Source organism: Mastigoproctus giganteus, chromosome 5 (genome assembly GCF_048544385.1).
Source record: "Mastigoproctus giganteus isolate SK-2022 chromosome 5, ASM4854438v1, whole genome shotgun sequence".
Classification (NCBI taxonomy): Eukaryota; Metazoa; Arthropoda; class Arachnida; order Uropygi; family Thelyphonidae; genus Mastigoproctus; species Mastigoproctus giganteus.
Window position 1 is genome coordinate 36,383,187 of NC_143579.1, and position 18,295 is coordinate 36,401,481.

At 37.1% G+C, this 18,295-nt stretch overlaps 1 protein-coding gene across 1 annotated transcript in view; it reads left to right on the forward strand.

Annotated features, from left to right (window-relative positions):
- Positions 1-231: 231 nt before the first annotated feature.
- The window catches only part of LOC150085305 (ATP-dependent DNA/RNA helicase DHX36-like), a 184,096-nt gene continuing 166,032 nt past the window's right edge, over positions 232-18,295 (forward strand). Inside the window, exons 1-2 of the mRNA XM_090374522.1 lie at positions 232-260; positions 3,178-3,280. Of these exons, the coding sequence (XP_090230648.1) occupies positions 232-260; positions 3,178-3,280 (132 nt within the window). The remainder of the gene's footprint in view (positions 261-3,177; positions 3,281-18,295) is intronic.

Genomic DNA, 18,295 nt, shown 5'->3' on the forward strand with positions numbered 1-18,295 from the left:
ATAACAGTTCTCTGGCTCAGATATGATTTTATACAGTTGTAGTGGTGTATGGGTACTTGGCCTGTAGAAGGTGACAGAGGATGCTTGGCCACGAAAACAAGTTAAATGCACCTGCAAAGTTGACAGTGATGTCAAGAGAGCACCTTTCAGGAGTAGCAGCCACCATCACGAGGAGTTAGTATATGGTATCATCCATAGAGAGACCTGGCTTGAAGCCAAACTGTTAAGAGGATGAGAGATTTGAATCACCATAGTGTGAGGTGAGTCTGTAGTGTAGGAGTCTTTCTAGAAGTTTGGCTAAAACAGGGAGAAGTGCAATTGGTCTGTATGACTTGGGCTGCTCTGTTGGCTTATATCGACCCTTCAGAATAAATCTGAGATTGGCTAATTTTCCATGAGTTGGGAATGGTACCAGTAGACAGGCAGCTATTGAACTGATCAAGTAGGTGCTCTGCGTACAAAGAGGCAAATTTCTTTACTACATCAACTTCCAGGAGGTCTAGACCTGGAGCTGTGTGGTCTTTGATTTTCAAGAGAGCAGCTTGGAGTTCATTGAGTCTGAAGGAATCTTCTAGGGTTTCTGTTTAGTAGTTCTCATTATTTAGGCATATCTGTGCTTCAAGGTCCATGCTTGGCTGGTTTTTTGTTAGGGTCAGGATGTTCATCATGTTTTCCACTGATTCCTCCCATGTAAAAGTATAATTGCGATTAGGTTTGGATTTCTCCTCTGAGCAGTCTTTTGGCGATGATAGTAGATTAGATTCCAGGGGTTAGAGATTCCCATGGTCATGACTCTCTTTTGCCAAGAGGCCTTTTTGCTTCTGATCATGGATATGCAGGGTGTTCCTGATGTTTCTATATTCCTCCCTTTCAGCATCCACTAGTCTGGGGGTGAGAGACTTTTGCACTTTGAAAATGCTTGCTGGCTGGTTTCTGTACACTACCAGGGGGGATGTAGGGTCAGTGTGGGGAAGTAGAGGTAAGCCAGTAGTATGTTTCTCAGTGAGCTTGTGAACAGGTCTCAATTTGCTTTTTTAGTGCACTATCAAACTGCATCTCTTGGAGCTGGTGTATTGGGTCCACAGAGTGCACCAGAAGAAGATAATGGCTGAGTGGTCTGAAGTAGACTGATTCCTGAACCTTCCAGTTTAGAAGTTTGGGGACTATTGTTGTAATTGACAGTGTTATGAAAATTGTACTTTCCCAGAAGGTACTGCTGCAGGTAAAAAGATTATCAGGTTGGTTGATGGCTTGGAAGACAGAAGAGGTGATGTACTGTTCTAGGTTTTCACTGTTATGAGTTCCAGTTTGCTACAGTCTAAAAGACTCAAATACAAAATTTCATTGAAAATCTGCCCATTAGGGAGTTAAATTATTAAATGCAGGCAGATGAACAGACATGGCAGATGCTTTACACATTTGTGAATATGCCTGAAGATGAACTGAAAGAGATTTAAATATAAGGTAAAACATAAAATATAAACTTTAAATCTAAAGTTTGTATATTGTTTAATTTCTTGCTTCTTTAGAAACTGTTCTATGAAAGAAAGGTTAAACCTGGTATTGTGCAAAATGAAATCTTACTGCAATATAAGTTGAATCACTGCCACTGTGAAAGTGTATTAATGCCATTTCGTTGGAAGATGGGCCTACATATATTTACTGCTCCACTGATATGAAAGTATTTAGCTGATGATTTTGTTTGAAATAGGCCGAAATTTTCACGGATAAGTGAAGAGACTGTCATGATCTGAGAAAAATTTATAGATATTTGATAATCAAATATCAATTTGATTATATTGCATTCTTCCTGGTTTTCTGCTTATTTCAGCGCTGTTTCTTTTCGTTGGCACTTTACTATAAAAAACTGATAAGAATAATAGATTGCGCATTTTCAGTCCTATATTATTCTTACCAAATTTGGAGCTAAACTAAACATAATATGAAATGAAGATAACAAAATGTCATGGAAAATTGAGTTCACGGAAGCAAATGACTAAACTCTATCACTCAGGGTTTCCAAGAAAACCCATCAGTCCTAATCCAACATTTCACCAGATATACAACATAATAAAAAAAACCCGACAGAAACACTCTCGTAGCATAATAAACTATTGTTTCAAATACTACTATTAATAAAAAAAGAAAAAAAAGAAAAATTCAGCCTTTCAAATTATTCTGGATAACTGGCATTCCAGATAACCGACATTCTACGGTACATGAAGTTTCAGTTATAAGATTTAATTAAAATTTAAACTTTATTGCATTTAATTAAAATAGATGTACAAAAATTTGCTTTGATCCAGAGAGTAATTATTTGAAACAAACTTCCATCTGATGTTGTAAAAGTGGGTAGAGGTGGGTTTTTTTTTTTTTTTTTGGCTGCTGCTCTTAGGCTTGCTTCCTTGCATAATTTTCTACTACCAATATTAATGCTAAAAGGCACTGTGGTCTATCTTGTTTATTTTAAGTTATTTGTTATATTTGGGCTGAAATTTTTGAATTTGATGTTAAAATTAGACTAAGTATTACTGTTCATTTTACAATTTCTAAATTTAAATTTTGCCTAATGAACTGTTTTTTTCCTCCTTCTCCTTAGTTTAGTCTAAAATCTTTAGTGTTAGTTTAGTCTATTTTAGTCATACTTCTAAAATGAAGGTAAGTTGATTTTATCTGAAAAATAAAAATAAGCAATGATAATGCATACCTTCATAATTAGCTGCTATTCTCAGCTAAATGTGGATACCAAAGGATGAACTTTGCATACAACCATTGTATTTTTTTTTCTGCTCCAAATAAAAAATTAAATTGGTTTACATTCATTTCAAAAATACTCAGTTGACATTTTTAGACTAAACTGAGAACAGAGAAGTTTTCCATTGAGAAAAACCAGTTGATTAGGCAGAATTTAAATTTAGAAATATTAAAATTTAAATGGTTATAATTCAGTTTTGACATAAAATTCAAAAATTTTAGCCAAATTTAATAATTAAAAAAAAAAAGCAAGGTCCAAATGAGAAATAGTCTGTCTAAAAATAAGTGACATAGATCCATTGCATTTTAATTGAATCACTCTAAAGAACTAATGATATTAATTTGCCTTTTTAAAAATATGCTCCTCAGCTTTATAATTCAAAATATATATATATATATATATGTTTGTTTTATCTCTTTCAGATATTCCAAATTTACTATAGAAGGCCTTAAGAACTTTGATGAAAATGAAATTGATTTTGATCTGATCATTTCATTATTAAAATATATATCCAAAAAACCTAAGGTAAGATAATATTCAGTTGAAAATTTTTAATGTGGTGTGCCTAGTTCACAAAAAACTGGTTCTCATAATGAATTTAATGTTATAAAGACTCAATTCTTTCACTTCCATAAACCCACTATACTAGAGTTGTTAACCAAGGAGGTAAGGTATGGTTTGTTTCCAAGTCATTTTAATGTGCAGATTGTAGCTTTAAACAGCAAGGTATTTCAAAATTAGATTTTCTGACCATGCATTTCATTTACAAATTTTGGAATTAAAATAATGGAGGTGAGGTGGCACAGCAAATTTGGGAGGAATTTGACTGTAAAAAAAAAGATTAAGAAGCCCTGCACAATACTGGTGCATTTGTGACCACCATTTGTCATTTATTTGGAAACATTGAGGTTTACATCTCATCAGAAACTGATGATTTGTTGGGAAAATATGGGACAATGCTGCAAAAATGTTGAGTTAGGTCAGATTGAGTGTGTCTGCAATTCTGCTCAGGCACAATATGAGGAACTATGTGCTAAAAGCCTGATGGATTAACTCAGAACTTGAGAGACTCTGCAAGGAGTTTTGGGAGAAATTTTTAACAGCATGATCTGCACTTGTAGGTAGAAATAATCTATTTTGTAGAGATGGGATGCACCTGAATAAAAGGTGGGGCAAGGCTTTTTGTCAGTATCATTGAGGATACCTTATGGGTTCAGAGAAACTGCTAGTTAGGGGTGAATGAGGTAATACTGATACGTGTTTATCTGGTGATATGGGTGAAAGTAATGCTTGCACTCATCTCAGTAGTTCTTGTTTATTGCCACAACAGCTGATATTGGCAAGGTGTTCTGAAGCTAGTGAAGTTTCAAATCACTGGGAAACTAATTCTTGGGAAACAAATTAAATAACTTCACAGGTTGTGTCGGAGTAGTTAACTGTACAAGAATGCTTAGTCTTAACTGTGTTTACACTCTTTTTTTTTTTTTTTTTTTTTGCTGATGCTGTATAAACTTGCTTTCTTGCATCATATGCCTCAACTAATGCTAATGCTAATGCTGATTTCAGGGTGTCTTGTCAATGAAATGAGTGAATTCAAATTCCAGGACAAATGATGCTGATAGGGCTAATGGAAAATGCGATGCTGCCCCAAAATAAGGGACAGTGAGTTTCACTATGGAATGTACAATGTATTTATAAAGGATGGGGAAAATAGAAGGGGTTGATGGGGTTATGCTTCTTATCAAAAGAGAACTACATGCTTTTTCATAAGGCATAAGCATAGATTCTGTGTGGTGTGAGTTAGTTGAAAGCAAAGGTATAATGAGATTGGGAGTAATCTACAGTTTGTGAGGTTTATGATGAGAGTCTCTACAAACAAATGGAATGGGCAAGCAAGTGTAAATGTCTTATTATGGGTGATTTCAATTTGCTCCTAATTGATTGGAGCAGGGGGTGGAAACTTGCCATGGGAAACAATTTTTAAATCAACTGGATGATTGCTATTTGTATCAGCATGTTAGGGAAAATACTAAGGGCAAGAATATTTTGGATCTGATCCATTATCCATGAACCAGATGACATCATAGGGCTGACAGGGCAGGAACTATTAGCAGTGAGTGATCACAGAGTTTAAGTTGGATGATAAGAAAAGAAGGAGCAATTTGTTAAAGGCAAAAGGAAGGGTTTTAATTTATGGAAAGGAGATTATGACAGCTTATAGTAATAGTATTCGCTGTATAGTGCAAGGAAGTACAAATGCTGCACTGGAAAAAATATAAAATAAAATAAAATAAAACAAAACCAATCAAGTAGATGAGAAAACACAAATTATATGCTTCCCTCCTCAAACATGTAAGTATCCAGTAGACCTTTGAATTTATTCAAATTGTCAGCCTCAACTACTTGTGAGAGAAACTAGTTTCAGCTATCAGCGACTCACTGGCTAAATGAAAACTTCCTACAATATAATCTAATCTAAACCTCAAGCCCTGTAATTTAAATTTATGACTCCTAGTTCTTGAATTTTTTAGAACAGTGCGAATTTGACCTTCATTCATTTTACTAATCCCTCTTAGATTCTTGCACTGCTTCTATTGGATTAAGTGATTTTTGCACTGCTTCTATTGGAATGAGCAGCAGCCTGGAAAACAAGATGCAGAGGATTTCAGAGACTGCTGTGAGTCATTGCGGTACAAATAAATACATGGGTTGTGTTAGGGTAGCTAAGAATAGGAACAGGTGCGTGTACGCTAATGATAGGAGTTTGGTAAGTAAATTTGATGAATAGTAGTAGTAGTAGTAGTAGTGGCATGTGATGCAAGAAAGCAAGTGTATGAGCTTATGCAGCATCAGCCAAAAAAAAAAAAAAAAAAAATCACACCATTCCCTCCTAATGCCTGTCCAGTTCCTCCTTAAATTTATTTAACCTATCAACTTCCACAACAACAGATGGAAGTTTGTTCCAGCAAATAACCACCCGCTGAATAAAGGCAAATTTCTGCACATCTATTCTACATCTGTCTTTTCTTAATTTGAATTTATGCCCCCTTAGGTTTGTAATCTGAACAATTGGAAGGATCCCATCAGAATTCACATTGCTCAACCCATTCAGGGCCTTATACACCTCAATCAGATCACTGCGCAGGTGCCTAGTCTCCAGCTGCTGCAATTTGCAGAACTTAAGCCTCTCTTGGTAAGAAGATCCCTTCATTCCGCTCACCAGTCTTGTTGCCCTTCTTTGTACACGCTGAAGCAAATATACATCCTTCCTAAGAATTTGAGGTGTTGGTCAAAACATCAAAAGCAGATATTGTTGGGATATCAGAGACATGGTATCACACAGATATAAGGAATGGAACTGGAATTTGGGGAGTACAGTGTGTACAGGAAGGATAGGAAGGGAGGAGGAGTTATGCTATTAGTTAAGAAACACACAAAATCCAAGGAGGTACAGCCAGTGGACATCACTGAACAGTGCAGTGTGGAGTCAGTTTGGTGTTATATAAGCACTGGGAAATCAAAATTGAGAGTAAGGAGTGTGTTATAGGCCTAATGACTCTGATGAGTATAATAAAAAAAAAATATACAGGAAAATAGAGTGGGCCAGTAAATCAGAGTCTTATAATGGAAGATTTTAATTTCCCGGATATTGATTTGGAATTTGTGGATTGGCCACTCACACACTAGCAAGGCTTTTGTGAATTTATTGGATGATTGTTTTCTACGACAGCATGTTCAGGAAGCAACTAGAGCAAGTAATACTCTTGATCTGATTATCAGTAGTGATTCTTTATGCATTAAGAATCTGCAGATAAAGGAACCACTAGGTGGCAGCGATCACGGTGTGCTGAAGTGGGATTTACTCAAAGAGGAAACTACAATTAGGGATAAAGGAAAGGGTATTTGCATTCGTAAAAGTGACTACGGTGGTATGAGACAGTATTTAAATTCTATACAGTGGGACCAACTGATGATGTTACCAACAGCAAATTCAAAATGGGAAGCATTCAAAGAATTAATCTTGGAAGCTACTAGGCTTTACATACCAATTAAGAAATATTGTTCAAGGTTTAGGCCTAAATGGATGTCAGATGAACTAATGAGACATGTGGCAGAGAAGAAAAATGCATGGAATACATATTAATTTATATGGGTGACATGAAAGCCTATGATAGATATAACCTGGTCTGTAATCAAGTCACAAAGGAGGTTAGGAAGGCAAAGGCAGATTATGAGAAATCGTTGACAAAGGATGCAAAGAAAAACAGCAAAGAGTTCTTTACCTACATAAACTGTAGAAGGAAGGGGATGAATCAGATTGGTCCACTGGATATTGATGGTTCAACTGTTGATGATCCTGCTCAGGTGGCTAACAAACTAAATGAGTATTTTGCCTCTACATTCACACGAGGAGTTATTCAGGGAGGGGAATGCCGGAGGTGAACTAAACTCTGGCAGTGAGCTAGATGATTTTATAATAACTAAGAGGAAAGTGGAAGAGAAATTGTTGAAGATAAACATAAGAAAGGCACCTGGGTTGGATGGGATCTATCCAGTTATATTAAAGGAGGCAGCAAAGGAAGTAAGCAGGCCCTTAGCCATAATTATGAGAGCTTCTTTGGACTCAGGGGATGTATTCACAATTCACAAAGGAGGATCAAAGGGCAACACAGTTAATTATAGACCTGTTAGTTTAACTTCTGTTCCAGGGAAATTAATGGAGGCACTGGAAAAGAAGCACTGCTGAGAATCATTTAGACAAGACTTCAGTTATAGCTCGGACACAGCATGGTTTTGTTAAGGGGAAATCTTGTCTGACCAGTTTGATTGGATACTATGATGTGGTCACAAAGGAACTGGATGCAGGGAATAACTTTGATATCATGTACAGTGGATTCCGGTTATTTGGGCCAACGGTTAATCGGGGCAGGCGTTTATTTGGGACAAAACTTAAAAAAACAGAACTCAATCGAGAAAATAGCCAGGGTTTACTCTTCGCTTAATTCGGACAACATGCCATTTAATCGGGGCAGGAGACTGCTGTACCAGCGATTACCCTATGATTGTCTCCGACTGTACCATGTGGTTCTGTCGGATTTCTGGAGGTCACAACCATAAAGCAATAAAAACAATTAGCAGTCACCTGTTAGTGCAATCTATCATAAACGGATAGGAAACTCGATCTTATTGAATTTGTGATAATATCAACAGCTGGAATTCTGTGGGTTTTTATGGTGAAATGTGTTTACACTTCCTTCCATGAAATCTTCAATCATATAAAAAAATTAATTTTCATAATCTTCTCTTCATTCCTATTTTTAAAACTTCATATCTTGTTACTCCCTGTTCTTACTTACGCGTATCGTGTTACTTGCAAGATACGATACGCGTAAGTGAGAATGCGTTTGTGTGTGCTGTGTTCTTTGTTATTGATTGCTTATCTTTTTACTGTTTTAAAAAAATTTAACCCCTACTCACAAATGCTAGTGAACAGAAATATCAACTAGTTAGTATGTACTTATTACAGTATGTATTAATTATTCTGATTATCACGTATATGCTTCTGATTTTCACATATCATTTAATTTTTTAATTGGTAAGGTAATAAAGGGTAAATTTGTGCTTAATATATCTTTACTTTTATAGCCTGTGGATAATAATCCTCCTATTTTTGCTAATTAGAATTGCTGTTTAATAGAATTAAAATTCAATTCACAAACGTGATCACAATGACCGGCGCTTACTGCACATCGTGTAGTGAATCGTACTTTACTATGGTGAGTCCATCGTGACGTGATTTGATTGTACACTGGACCAATAGTAAAGCGGAAATCCATTGTATTTTTAACTATTTATGTGAAACTTCGGCTAATTGGGGCAGCCGCTTAATTGGGCCAAAATGCACTAGTCCCGATGTGTCCCAAATAACCAGAATTGACTGTATTTGAATCTTAGAAAGACTTTTGATATTGTTGCATGTGGAAGACTGCTGCACAAATTGGAGCAGTGCAGCATTGGAGGCAAATTGCTGTTATGGATAAAGGGATGGTTGAGTGGGAGAAGACAGAGAGTGGTAATCAATGGACACTGCTCTTCATGGACTAAAGTTATTAGTCCATGAAGGCCACATTGGTAGAGATTGAAAAGGATCTAGGGGTAATTGTGCAGGCAGATATGAAGTTTTCTGAGCAGTGCAGATGGTCTGCAAGTGTAGCTCATGGTGTCATTGTCAATGATATACAGGAATTTTTCTAGCAGGGATAAGGAGGTGATTATCCCCTTGTATAAGGCCATGGTCAGGCCACACCTTGAGTACTGTATACAGGTCTGGAGATTTCATTTTAAGAAGGATGTAGAGCTGTTGGAACAAGTACAGAGAAGTGCAGTAAGATTATTGAATGGAACAAAGAGTTGCTCTTATGAAGAATGGCTTAAGTTTTGCAAATTACAGTGTCTGGAGACTAGGCACCGGCGAGGTGATCTGTAGAGGTGTATGAAGCTTTGAATGGTTTGAGCATGCTCAATGCTGATGGGATTCTTCCTCTTCCTCAGAATAATCACCTGAGGACATAAATTCAAATTGAAGAAAAACAGTTGTAGGATAGATGTTCGGAAGTTTGCCTTTAGCCAGCGGGTAGTTGATTGGTGGAAGAGACTTCCATTTTTTGTTGTGGAAGTTGATAGCCTAAATAAATTTAAAACTGAGCTGGACAGGTATTTGGAACAAACGGAGGGGTGAAATCGGAGCGCTTTTTATTATTTTTTTTATTTTTGCTGATGCTGCATAAGCTTGCTTTCTTGCATTGTCCTCTACTAATGCTAATCTAAACCTCAAGCCCTGTAATTTGAATTTTTGACTCCTAGTTCTTAAATTTTTTAGAACAGTGCGAATTCAGTGTGAATTTTTTAGAACAGTGCGAACAGTGCAATTGCCTTCCCCTTTATTACTTCTTGGGGATTTTAATGGACATAACTCTGTGGGGTAGTGCTAACATCAATGGAAGGGGACGAGTCATAGAGCATATGCTCACTGACAATGACCTATCCCTTCTAAATGTGGGATCAAACACCTTCCACATGGCTCCCTGTACTTTCTCTGCCATTGATCTTTCTATCTTATCCCCTTCTCTCCTTCCTTCATTTACTTGGCAGGGGAAGGAAACCCATGTGGAAACGATCATTTCCCTGTGATAGACCTTGTCACCCACTTAGTTTATTGTTGTGGAAGATCGATCAGGCTGACTGGAATGCTTTTCAATGTCTGGCAAATCTTGACATCGCTGCAGTCAGTCAGGAGCCCATAAATGATGCAATCACAGAAAATATTGTCCATGCAGCTGCAATTGCAATCCCAAGAACGTCCAGCCAGTTTCCACTATTTCCTAAACCTTGGTGGAATTTAGAATGCACAGTAGCAAAAAAGGCACAAAACAAAACCTAGGGGATAATCTGCCAATATCCCACAACTGATAATTTAATATCATTTAAATGTGCAGGCACAAAAGCACATTACATCCAACATCAGAGCCAAAGGAAATCTTGGATCCATTTTACATTGTCCATAACCCAGACTGCTAGCTCAAAAGTAGCCTGAGATAAGATCCGGAAAATGAAGAGAAAATACCCACTATGTCTTTTGGCGATCGTTGAACACAGTGATGTCCAATTGCAGACCAAACTGCAGTTGCAAATACCCTAGGGGAAACATTTACAATAACATCATTCCCCCTCCCACCACAGTTTTTGGTCCTGAAAGAGAAAAGTGAGAAACATCCATTAAACTTCTCTTTAAAAGGGCTTGAACCATATAACAAGTCCTTTAAACAGGAAGAGTTAAATACAGCACTTTTTCACATGCATGAAACTGCTGTGGGGCCAGATGACATCCATTTCAAAATGATAAAACGCCTCTCACCACAATCTAAGGATCACTTATTAATTTTATTTAATAGAGTTTTTCTTAAGAAACAATTTCTGGATTCCTGGCTAAAGGCCATCGTTCTTACCTTCCCAAAACCAGGAAAGGATCTTAGCAATCCGAGTAACTACCATCCTATCGCTCTGACAAACTGTTTGTGCAAAATCCTGGAAAGAATGGTTAATGCCCACCTTGTGTGGTATTTGGAAACAAATGATCTGCTTTCCAGGACACAGTGCGGCTTCTGAAGAGACAGATCCATTCTGGATCATTTAATCTGACATGAAACATACATTTGTGACGTTTTTATTAAATCCGAGCATTTGGTAGCAGTTTTCTTTGATATTGAAAAAGTGTAAAACGCAGCCTGGCGATTTGGAATATTACAATATCTCTATACCTTTGGTCTTAGGGGTGTAACCTTCCTCTTTTTATTAAAAACTTTCTTTCGAATCACCAATTTCAAGTTTATTTAGGATACTTACTCTCTCAAGTGTTTTTTCAGGAGGGAGTCCCACAAGGATCCATTCTAAGTGTCACACTTTTCACGCATAAAAATAAACTCCTTCCGCCCGTGGTAAACAATGCCCTCTATGTTGTCTACTTTATTATTATTTTGTCATTCATGCAATATGAGGGTCATTGAAAGGCAACTGCAGAAAACCATTGCTCACCTTACATCTTGGTCATTGATTAATGGGTTCAGATTTTCATCACAGAAAATCATTTGTATACATTTCAATTGCAAACATAATCTTCATCCTGACCCAGATTTAAGGCATGGACAAAACAACATCCCAGGTTGTAACAGAAGTCAAATTCCTTGGACTTATTTTCAACAAGAAGTTGACATTTCTGCATGTTTTTCAGCTTAGGACAAGGTGTGTTAAAGGGCTTAACATCAAAACTCTTTAACATCATCTATTAAAGGAGGCAGCAAAGGAAGTAAGCAAACCCTTAGCCATAATTATGAGAGCATCCTTGGACTCAGGGGAGGTCCCCACGGACTGGAGATGTGCAAATGTATCCCCAATTCACAAAGGGGAATCGAAGGATTGACACAAGTACTTAATTACAGACCGGTTAGTTTAACTTCTGTTCTGGGTAAAATAATGGAGTCAATGGTTAAAGATGTATTGCAGGATCATCTAGACAAGACTGCAGCAATGATTCAGACACAGCATGGGTTTGTTAAGGGAAAGTCTTGTGTGACAAATTTTATTGGATATAATGATGTGGTTACAAAGGAACTGGATGCAAAAAATAATTTTGATATCATATACAGGTCTCTATCGATTTACGTGTGGTTAGGTTCCTGGGGGGGACAGGCGCAAATGGAACCCTTTATTTAATGGAGTCAATCGGTTATCACAGGGTTAGATTCCGGGCACCAAAAATTTTACCTACCACTTTGCATCGATTGTTTTATTTTATTAGCATTCTTCATAGTTGTAGTAATAGTCGATGGAGGCATATGCATAGCCCTACACAGATTCTACCTTCTGAATATTGCATTAGGAGTCAATTAACTACTTTTCCAAGACATGGTGTGTCTTTATTCTGTTAAATTATAAAACTTTATAACACGATTTATTAATAGGACAATAACTAAAAAAAATTTAGTGTAATAAATTTACAACGTGTAAATAGCGTAAACAACAACCAGCTGAATACTCCACCGCATGGACCTTTGTTACCTGCATCCACGAGTGGCTACTTTGAGGGCGGGAATCTTTCTGGTCTTTGATATGAATGCGCTAATTGCTGATTGGCTCAGATTGTCCTAAATCACGTGAACAGTGCACGATACTTAGCACGGTATCATGCTGATAAATTTTGTCTGACGATTTTTAACTTTCAATTTATAAAAAATTTGCAAAAAAAAAAAAAAAAATTGCAAAAAAAAAATAAATAAAAATAAAAATGCCTTTGTGGATAGTGATCGGTGCTATTGCGAATCAGCGCAAATTGGACCAGTGCGAAACAAGGGCTACCTGTACTTGGATTTCAGAAAAGCTTTTGACACTGTTGTACATGGAAGACTACTGTACAAATTGGAGCAGAATGGTATTAAGGGCAGTAGATACAATGGATAAAAGGATGGTTGAGTGGGAGAAGACAGAGGGTGGTAATCAATGGGTGCCTCTTGTGTGGACTAATGTTATTAGTGGAGTCCCACAGGGTTCAGTGTTGGGTCCACTGTTGTTTTGAATATTTATCAATAATATTGATGAAGATATATCAGGCTTAGTGTTGAAGTTTGCAGATGATACAAAGGTTGGCAGGGTTGTTAACGACAGTAATGGCAGTGTGCTACTGCAACAGGATCTAGATAATTTGGGAAGATGCGTTGAGAAGTGGCAACTGACGTTTAACATTGACAAATGCAAAGTACTGCATATGGGTAGAAGTAACCTCAGAGAAACGTACCAACTGTGTGGTACTGCACTTAAGGTGGTAGAAAATGAAAAAGACCTGGGAGTAATTGTGCAGGCAGATATGAAGTTTTCTGAGCAATGCAGACAGGCTGCCAGGGCAGGTCATGGGGTTTTGTCAATGATATACAGGAATTTTGCTAGCAAGGAAAAGGATGTGATTGTCCCTCTGTATAAGGCAATGGTCAGGCCACACCTTGAGTACTGCATACAGGTCTGGTGCCCTCATTTTAGGAAGGATGTAGATTTGTTTGATCGTGTAAAGAGAAGGGCAACAAGATTGGTGAGGGAAATGAAGGGATGCTCTTACCAAGAGAGACTTAAGTTTTGCAAATTGCAGCGGCTGGGGACTAGTCACCTGCAAGGTGATCTGATTGAGGTGAATAAGGCCTTGAATGGGTTGAGCATGCTGAATTCTGATGGGATTCTTCCACTTGTTCAGATTATGAACCTAAGAGGGCCATAAATTTAAATTGAAGAAAGGCAGATGTAGAAAAATGTGCAGAAATTTGCCTTTAGCCAGCGGGTGGTTAATTGCTGGAACAAACTTCCATCTGTCATTGTGGAAGTTGATAGGTTAAATAAATTTAAGGAGGAACTGGACAAACATTTGGAGGGAATTGTGTAAATTTTTTTTTTGACTGATGCTGCATAAGCTCATATACTTGCTAATAAGATCGAGTTTACTACGCATTTATAATTAGATGCACTAACAGGAGAGACTGCTTCTCACGGATGGGATAAACTTAAATAGAAAGGGTGCAAGAATATTTGCTGATGCTATCGAGGCAGTGTTATGTGGGTCGGAAAACTGCTAGCTTGGGGGGATACAAGGACTAATAGATTAACAGTAGCCACTGGCAGAGGTGAAAGTGATTCTTGCACTACTTCTATTGGAATGAGCAGCAGCCTGGAAAACAAAATGCAGGGTATTTCAGAGACTGCTGGGAGTCATTGCAGTACAAGTAAACACATGGGTTGTGTTAGGGTAGCTAGGAATAGGAACAGGTGCATGTATTCTTGCATGTACACCAATGTAAATTTGATGAATTTGTGGTATTGCTCACAACATCTAAGGCAGATATTGTTGGGATATCAGAGATGTGGTGTGACACAGATATAAGGAATGCAGAACTGGAATTTGGGGAGTACAATGTGCACAGGAAGGATAGACAGGATAGGAAGGGAGGAGGGGTTATGCTATTAGTTAAGAAATACATAAAATCCAAGGAAGTGAAGCCAGTCGACATTGCCGGACAGTGCAGTGCAGTGTCGAGTCAGTTTCGTGTGACAAGCATTGGGAGATCAAAATTGAGAGTAGGAGTGTGCTGTAGGCTTAATGACTCTGATGAGTATAATAAGAAACTGTACAGGGAAATAGAGTGGGCCAGTAAATCAAGAGAGTCTTATAATGGGGAATTTTAATTTCCCAGATATTGACTGGAATTTGGGGGCTGGTCACTCACACACTAGCAAGGCTTTTGTGGATTTATTGGATGATTGTTTTCTATATCAGCATGTTCGGAAGGCAACTAGAGGGAGTAATACTCTATCTGATTATCAGTAGTGATTCTTCATGCATTAAGAATCTGCAGATAAATGAACCACTAGGTGCCAATGATCACAGTGTGCTCAAGTGGGATTTACTCAAAGAGGTAGCTATCACAGGGGTAAAGGGAAGGGTTTTTGCTTTTGTAAAGGTGACTACGGTGGTCTGAGACAGTATATAAATTCTATACGGTGGGACCAACTGATGATGTTACTAACAGCAAATTCAAAATGGGAAGCATTCAAAGAATTAATCTTGGACGCTACTAGGCTTTACATACCAAATAAGAAATATTGTTCAAGGTTTAGGCCTAAATGGATGTCAGATGAACTAATGAGACATGTGGCAGGGAAAAAAAAATGCATGGGATACATATAAATTAATGGGTGACATGGACGCCTATGATAGATATAAGCTGATCTGTAACCAAGTCACAAAGGAGATTAGGCAGGCAAAGGCAGATTATGAGAAATCCTTGGCAAAGGATGCAAAGAAAAACAACAAAGAGTTCTTTACCTATGTAAACTCTAGAAGGAAAGTGATGAATCAGATTGGTCCACTGGACATTGATGGTTCAACTGTTGATGATCCTGCTCAGGTGGCTAACAAACTAAATGAGTATTTTAAATCTACATTCACCCATGAGGTGAAATTCAGGGAGAGGAATGCCAGAGGTGAGTTAAACTCTGGCAGTGAGTTGGATGATTTTGTAATAACTGAGAGGAAAGTGGAGGAGAAATTGTTGAAGATAAACATAAAAAATGTTATTAGTGTTTTAGTAACATTTTTTAATAACATTTAATATAACATTTTTAATAAATACTGAACCCTGAGGGACTCCACTAATGTTATTAGTGGAGTTCCTCAGGGTTCAGTATTAGGTCCATTGTTGTTTTCTGTATTTATAAATGATTTCGATGATGGTGTATTAAGCTTAATGTCCAAGTTTCCAGATGATACGAAGGTTGGCAGGGCTGTTAAGGACACTAATGACAGTATGCTGCTGCTGCTGTAACAGGATCTAGAAAAGTTGAGCGGATGGGCTGAGAGGTGGCAAATGAAGTTTAACATTGACAAATGTAAAGTACTACATATGGGAAGCAGCAACCCCAGAGTGACGTATTAACTCTCTGGTACTACACTGACAGTGGTAGAGAACGAAAAGGACCTGGGGTAATTGTGCAGGCAGATATGAAGTTTTCTGAGCAGTGCAGTTGGACTGCAAGAGTAGCTCATAGTGTCTTGTAAATTGATATAAAGGAATTTTTCTAGCAGGGATAAGGAGGTGATTATCCCCTTATATAAGGCAATGTCAGGCCATACCTTAAGTACTGTATACAGGTCTGGAGGCCTCATTTTAAGAAGGATGTAGAGCTGTTGGAATGAGTACAGAGAAGGGCAACAAGATTAGTGAATGGAATAAAGGGTTGCTCTTATGAAGAAGGCTTAAATTTTGCAAATTACCGTGTGTGGAGACTAGGCACCTGCGAGGTGATCTGTTTGAGGTGTATAAAGCCTTGAATGGTTTGAGCATGCTCAATGCTGATGGAATTCTTCCTCTTGCTCAGATTAATCATTTGAGAGGGCATAAATTCAAATAGAGGAAAGACAGATGTAGGATAGATGTGCCGAAGTTTGCCTTTAGCCAGCTGATAGTTGGTTGGTGGAACAGACTTCCATCCTTTGTTGTGGAAGTTGATAGCCTAAATAAATTTAAGGCTGAGCCGGACAGGTACTTGGAACGAACGGAGAGGTGAAATGGTGAAATTGGGGCGTTTTTTTTTTTTTTTTTTTTTTGCTAATGCTGCATGAGCTTTCTTTCTTGCATCATATGCCTCTACTAATGCTAACAGAAAAGCCCAATAAATTGTTAAAGTGCAAATTGTTTTTTTGTCGTGACCTCCAGAAACTTGCTTTAAAAAAATATCACAATGGTATTCAAAATTGATTCTTATAACGTAACCTATGATAACTATGAAAGGGTACTGCAATTTCCATTATAAATATGACCTTTTAGAGAGATAAATAGCTTAGAAATATAGCGAAATTTTCAACTTCCCAGGACTTTTAACGAATTACAAAAAAAAAACAGTTTTATTGGGTTCACATTACGATGTTTTCACGATACCTCCATTTATTCCTGCACGATGCAGAATACGTTTCCCCGAACTTTTTTGTTTGCACCGGCTGGCAAAAACGTACTTAAAGTCGAATTTCCATGAGTCGAGTATTACGTAAGGCAGGGACATCCTGTACTACTCTTATGCCACATGAAATTAATAATATAGTTGATTAAGCTATTTGCCTAAACTAGTATACATTAAGGCAGCGTTTCTCAAACTGTGTTCCGCGAAACATGTGAACAAGTGTTCCATGAAAAATCGTAATTAATAATTTTTAAAAAATAATAAAATAAATTTTGCAAATTTGTAGCGTACGCCACTTTTGTATCATTTAATTTTTAATTTTTTTTTTTTTTTTTTTTTTTTTGTTATTAATATACTGGCATAGACTAGTAATCAAATAGACTGCAGAACACTTTATTTTGGCAGGCTTTTGCAGAGAGAAGTATATGTAGAGGTAATGGCATCTATGAAAAATAGCAATGTAGTGATCTAATATGCCATTCTTATGCAATTTAGCCTGGAGTACACGGGTTGAAGGAGAGGAGGAAGCGAACCGATATCATAACTAAACTCACTTCCTTGTATATTTTTTTTGATAATTATTAGTATTTTGAAATATTATTATTAAAATATGTTACCATGGATTTGTGGTTGATAAAAAAGGAACTTTACAATGAGAAGCAAAGTACTTCTAGTAGTGCAACTGTGGTCGATGAAAATGAACACAATATTGTCACACTTAAGTGAGGATGAACAGTCACAGCCTTTTGTTCCCCAAAAATCTGAAGTGAAAAAACAAGAACCAACTAATGAAAGACCAAAACGAAAGTATAATGACAGTTATTTTAATTTTGACTTTACATGTGTCGGAAATAAAGATGCTCCTGATGCACAGTGTGTCATATGTAATATTAGTCATATGTAAAATATTAGCAAACAGTCTTTGGCTCCCACTAAACTTGTGTTTCGTAAGTGTTCCGTAAATATGTTTTGAGATGAAAAGTGTTCTGTGAATAAGTTGTGAGATGAAAAGTGTTCCGTGACTAAAAAAGTTTGGGAAACACTGCATTAAGGTAACGTTTCAAGTGTCTTACTGATACTAGATAGTGCTGCTGCTGTGTGTGGACACACACACACAGCAGCAGCATTGTCTGCATAGTTTACCACAGTCAGTCTTAAGTTACATTTAAATCTGGATTTTTTTTTTTTTTAAATAAAATGCGTGCTGTTGGTGATGAACAGCATAAGAAGATCTACCAGGACTAAAACAGTACTGTCAAGGAAGGTGGACTAAATAACATTATTTTAAATTACATGATATATATACACACACTGACATATCATATATAAAAATATATACTTTGCATAAAAAAAAAAAAAAATGTGAATGTTACAACTTTTATCTTGTCATTCCTGTGATTGTATAGTTTTAATTAAAAGTAGTTTATTTTACACATGCTACAAAAAAAAAAAAAAAATTATTAACTTAGGCAGTCTGCCAAATAATCTACA